The sequence below is a fragment of the Phalaenopsis equestris genome, unplaced genomic scaffold (genome assembly GCF_001263595.1).
Source record: "Phalaenopsis equestris unplaced genomic scaffold, ASM126359v1 Scaffold000598, whole genome shotgun sequence".
In the NCBI taxonomy this organism is placed as follows: Eukaryota; Viridiplantae; Streptophyta; class Magnoliopsida; order Asparagales; family Orchidaceae; genus Phalaenopsis; species Phalaenopsis equestris.
The window spans coordinates 213,015-218,747 of NW_018165038.1; the positions used below are offsets into that span (position 1 = coordinate 213,015).

General features: G+C 32.2%; 2 protein-coding genes across 2 annotated transcripts in view; one reads left to right on the forward strand and one right to left on the reverse strand.

Annotated features, from left to right (window-relative positions):
• Window positions 1-5,733, forward strand: part of LOC110029616 (protein CHROMATIN REMODELING 35) — a 77,834-nt gene that overhangs the window by 5,080 nt on the left and 67,021 nt on the right. The window lies entirely within an intron of this gene.
• LOC110029618 (rop guanine nucleotide exchange factor 3-like) overlaps window positions 2,323-5,733 on the reverse strand; it is a 4,769-nt gene continuing 1,358 nt past the window's right edge. Inside the window, exons 3-6 of the mRNA XM_020731988.1 lie at window positions 5,349-5,423; window positions 4,447-4,737; window positions 3,503-3,862; window positions 2,323-2,445 (exon numbers count right to left, since the gene is read on the reverse strand). Of these exons, the coding sequence (XP_020587647.1) occupies window positions 2,329-2,445; window positions 3,503-3,862; window positions 4,447-4,737; window positions 5,349-5,423 (843 nt within the window). The 3' untranslated portion in view covers window positions 2,323-2,328. The remainder of the gene's footprint in view (window positions 2,446-3,502; window positions 3,863-4,446; window positions 4,738-5,348; window positions 5,424-5,733) is intronic.

Below are 5,733 nucleotides of genomic sequence, written 5' to 3' on the forward strand. Positions count from 1 at the left end.
TTCTCTCATTCTTCTATCCATTTTCTCTTTCTTCTTGACTTTTTTATATTTTCATACAAACTTATATAGATATGAAAGTCAATATAAATCTACCTAACTTATATAAAATCACTTGACACATTTTTAGTTTTTCAAACAAAAATGTAATATCTGCCTCATCATATGATTCACGCTTACATGTAAAGTTAAAGCCTAATCAACTGCCAAACTTTCATATAATAAGTTTTAAACATTCCTCGATGAGTGATTCATGCATGACATTTAATCATTATTGTTGCAAAATGAGAAAATTATTTTAAAATATAATTTATTAAAAATGATAATATTTTAAGATATCTTATAAGTGGGGTCATTATCACATAATAACTTAATCTACAAGATATAAATATGAGAAAAATAGTGTATATCATTCTCATTATTTATTTATAAAAATAATATAGTCATCATCAATTTAATAAAAATAATAATTCAAATATTATTATTCTATCACTATTATCATAAAAGAAGATAATTACCATCATATTTATCACTTTGATGTGAAAGAATTCAAATTTAATTTATTTTACAAATAAGAAAGAATTTTTTAATGAAAAGATTATATTCTTAATGTTTTTAATCAAGAGCACACTAAATCATTGAAAATATTTATCATCATAAAAATAAGTATTGGTATTTATTATCTTACTAGTGAGAGATAACTGAAATATTAAGCAATTAGACAAGCACGGAGCATTCTCCCCACTTACCTTTCAATCTTTCATGTAGATTTCATGTTAAAGGATGCTACAAATACTTTCAAATCAATGAACTTTTCTATAAAGCGTGATCATAATAATTTTTCTTTTTAAATGATTATGGTATTATGGGTAGCTCACATTCAGTATACATAAAATACTTGATAATTATCATTGTCTTGATGGACAATCCACTTAAACTTTATCAATATTGAAGGTTATTTCTAATAATATAAGGTTTGAAAGGCTTACCACATGATATATAATATAATGTTGATTCTTGATCATGATCAAATTTTTTGTTGCATGCATGCAGTGGACAATTGATTATAGAGGACAAGTATGACACATGGCCATTCCTATTCAATCTTAGTTTTATCGATGATTCATAAATCTCATGCACTAAGATTTTCAGTGGTCTTAATCCTTGGGCACCAATACATAATTAGTCAAAGTTATATGGTTCACCTTGATTACATAATAAAATGCAGTTGAAGATAATCATCATTATCACAGTTATTATTATTATTATTGATTTTATATAAATGTGTGTTATAATTAATAAAATCACGTTAAAAGTTATTGTTTTTATATGATATTTTAAATGGGATTTTAAGTGTGGGTATGTTTAAAAAAAAAGAAGAGAGAGGAGAGGATCTACTGAAGAGAGAAAGCAATGACACTACGTACAAAGTATTAGAGCTAAAGCCTTAATATACAGTTTTATAGATCTCCTAATATTGAAGATATTTAATCTCTTCCTTTAGATATTATTCCTTCTCATTTAAATCACTCTTCTTGTTCTTTTTTTATAAAGATCTCTTTTTTTCATTTATCTTGATGCTCCAAATAGAAAAGAATTTGAAAGAGCATATTTCATAAATGAAGGATGACTCAACTTTTAAGAAATTAAAGGAGCTTGTGGCCAAAGTATTCATGAGGGAAAAGACTTAGCTTGTTAAGGTTAGGAAGTGGTTGAAAGCAAATGGTGGAAAGGCTTCTTAGATTTATCATTCGAATAGAAATGTATTAACTTAACCAAAATCATGTTGATGAAACATTTATAGGCTTCTAAAATTCCTCAAAAAAGCATGGTAAAATGTGACAATGAAGAAACTCATTCTCTTGTCATAAATATGAGAAAACTAGTTAGAAGATATAATTCTCATTATTAATAACCACACCTCTAGATTAGTATGATTCATCTATTGATTCAAGAGAACTATTCAATGAATCAAGCTTAAGCTTACCATCATCATCTGAATGTTGCCACTGCCACTGTGTAGCCTTGAGTTATTATTTGCCTAGTTTAATTTTAGGCATGACTTTAAGTCAATTTTTGAAGTTGAGATTGACCCACCATTTTTAACTTGACTGATTGATGTTTTAGCCTTCTAAATCGGATCAATTTGATTTGAAGATGAATTTAGAATTATTTCATAGGTGGAAGTATCATGCAACTCAATAGTCATAACACTTGGCCTCCACCATTTTTACAAGAGAGGCTTTGATGAGATAGCAATGTGCATGGATGTATAACTGCAAAATACCAGCTAGGATAATATATATATATATTAACCTGCTAACGGCAGTTTTACCGTTTCTTAACGGATTCATCAATGTAGAGCACGTCGTCGATGTAAGAGACGAGGTTGAATGCGAAGCTCTCTAGTACTCTCGAATAACTCTCCAATATCGCTTGGCCCAAATCCTGCAAAATCAAAAAGATTGTTAATTAATTTTAAGGAATTTATTTTTTGCATTTATACCACCTAAATCTTTCCTTACCATCAAAAACATCACCATTTTAAGTTTTAGGAAGTGAAATATGCACATTTTCATGCATGTAAAATGGTATGTATATAAATATTGAAGTTTATATGACAGATACGTAAATTGATACATAGGAATTTAGTGGTATTTATGTAATTCTTCCAATTATTTATTCTTTTTTGCTGTTATTTCACAATCCGAACAACCTTTCTTATTAATTAAGCAATTAATTTTGGAATATAATAATATAATAAACCTAACATAATAAATATAAAAGAGGTTTAATTGCAAATTTGTAAATTAAATATCTATGAATGAAAATATGTATTTCACTTTAATAAATCTCTGACTAAGGGTCTGTTTAGGTGCTAATCTTTCTCATATAAATAAATCCCTAATAATATAAAAATTAAAGTTTAGTTGCTAAATATGCAGATACAAAAGGATTATGTAATGCAAATCTTTCTCATTAAACTAAGGGTCTGTTTAGGACACCGTAGTTGTTTGAAGAGGTATTTGTGATGTTGTTGCAAAAGAAAACGATATTCAAAAGGTTATGATGGCAATTACAAATTCATTTTATTTTCAAAATGTTAAACCGTAGCTTTCTTTCTGACAACCAACACACTTCAATTGTTAAACTTGTAAAAAACAGCTTTCTACCACCAAAATTTTAAAAAAACTGAAAAAAAAAATTCGCCAAAATATAAATGTGGTAGCAGTCTGAAAAATAAAACTGACACAAAGTTGTCCTAATAAGAAAAAAAATATTATGTCAGGAGGCATCAGGACTTCAATCAATGTTTGTCACATGTACAGTCTGATCTAACCATATATTAAATTAATTAGTTTTTTTTTTACTGGAAAACTCAGATTATATATACATAGCAGACCGTGATTGAAATTCTCTTATAAAATAAATCAAGGACTCCTGATATAATATTTTCCCTCCAAACAAATCCTAAATATTTTGAAACTTATCACACCAAACTCACCTTATTATACTGAATCTTCATAGAATCCAGCGTCGTCTGAGACAAGCTGGGATACCTCTGTTTCAAGCTCAACAGGAGGCTGCGAGCTCTGCTCGCCAACATTGCATTCTTGTCCAAATCCACCATGAAATCCTTCATCATTTCCCATGAGGACCTATTTCCGGCTGCGGCGCCGCCTCCGGAGGTGGCGGAGTTCGCCTTGCGCCGCCACACATGCATGGAGGCTTCGATGCGGTCGGCCATCTCGAGCGCCTCGTGCTCGTTCGATATGTTGAGGCAGTCGAGAATGTAATCGGAGGAGAGTTGGTCGGCGGCGGTTAGGTGGCGGTAGGCGGCGTCTCCTATCCCTACTCGACCGCTCTGCACAAGAAGATTTGCGTGAAGTGTAAGTATATTTTTTATAAATAAATGGGGGATTTGCTTCAACAGTAATATTTTAATAAAATAAATTTATTACTATTATCATAATAATTATTATTTATTTGAATTAGATTAAAAATAATATATTTTGAAAATATATAAGGTGGTGACGAGTGGGAGACCGCCGGCGACAGTGGTGAGTGACCGGTGTTCGGCTGCGGGCGGCAATGGGTGGTGACGGCGGTGATCGATGGCGGCGGGGCGGCCGAGATTATTTTAGATTAACAAACGATTCAAAATTGACCAAATTAGTCAAATTGGTGAAAATTAACAAATGTGTAAATTTTAAATTTTAATTTATATTATATTATATTTGTAATATAATACTTTAATTAATGTATCTAAGCTTACGCATAAAAATGTAATAATTAATTATGATAGATGTGATCTAAATATTTAAGTGAGATGCATGTCATAACAATCAATTAATGTTTCGGGGTTGGATGCATGAATACATGAGAGTTGGTGGACATGTATGTAAATGCCCCAATTAGTAAGGAATTAGGAAGCTAACAGGTAGGTACCTTGGGCAGGGAAGCGATGAAGGAATCAGGGACGTCCATCTCGGCGAGGACGCCATTATTGATGGCGATGGCGGCCTTGTGGATCTGGTTGGCGCAGTCTCGCTTCTGCTTGAGATCCTTGCGGGAGGCGGCGGAGAGGCCGTATGAAGGGAGGCAGGGAATGGGCCGCCACCACTTCTCCTCGTTTCTCTTCACGACTCGCCGGAATGATCGCGATATGTTCGCGCTCGGCGATCGATCCCCGTCGTCCACGTACCAGAACTCCGTCTTCTCGAAACTCTCCAGTATCTCCTGCTTTCACTTCCGGGTTATTTCGTGTCGTTACGGGTTATTTCAGGTAGGAGGAGTGCAAAGATTAATTTGATTATGTCTAGGGTTATGAATTTAGCTCGAAGACTGTTGATTGCTCGGAAATTGATTTGAATGTTAGCTCTGCAAAGATTAATTTGATTGTGTCTAGGGTTATGAATTTAGCTCGAAGATTGTTGATTGCTCGGAAATTGATTTGAATGTTAGCTCGGATTGAAATAAACGAGTCGAGTTATGAGCCGGAATTTTGGATCAATTTTTTTTTCTACCAACCCATACATGAATAGATGCTCGAAAAGACTCAGATCAACTTGTAGTATATATATAGCTAAGTAAAATTGAATAAAACGAGACACGAGCTAATTTCGAGCAAGAACAGATCCAACTAACTCAATTTGAGCCATTTAGTTTCAAATTTGAGCAGATTCGAGCCAATTTTGAGCCAAAACATATCCAAATAACTAAATTTGAGCGGGCTCATTTTGATTTTTAGTTGGATCGAGCTAGATTTAATTTCGAGCTAGCTCGGCTTGAAATCGAATATAACAAACCACGAACCGATTTTGTTGATAGTGTAAGTTAAAGGCCCTTACAAGCAGCATGGTGTCCAATTTCTCCAAAGCAGGCAGATTGATATAGATATCTGATCTGGGCCTTGTTGCCATCACCTGAAAAGTTGGTATGAAAATAAAAATAATAATAATAATTAAATTAAATGATAATAAGCAATATTTACTTAGATATCACTCTATTCTTATGTATTTGCATCTAATCAAATTTTAATTTTTACATGCTTCCAACTTTCAACTACTTAAAAGTAAAAATAATCAAATTTTTTAGGTGATATGACATATTTTGGTGGTATGGATGTAAGAAATAAAAATTTTGTGGTATATATGTAAATACATTTGAATTGGGTGGCCTTTACATAAATACCCCCTTGTAATAATTCTCATTTATTTATTTTCAATTATTTTT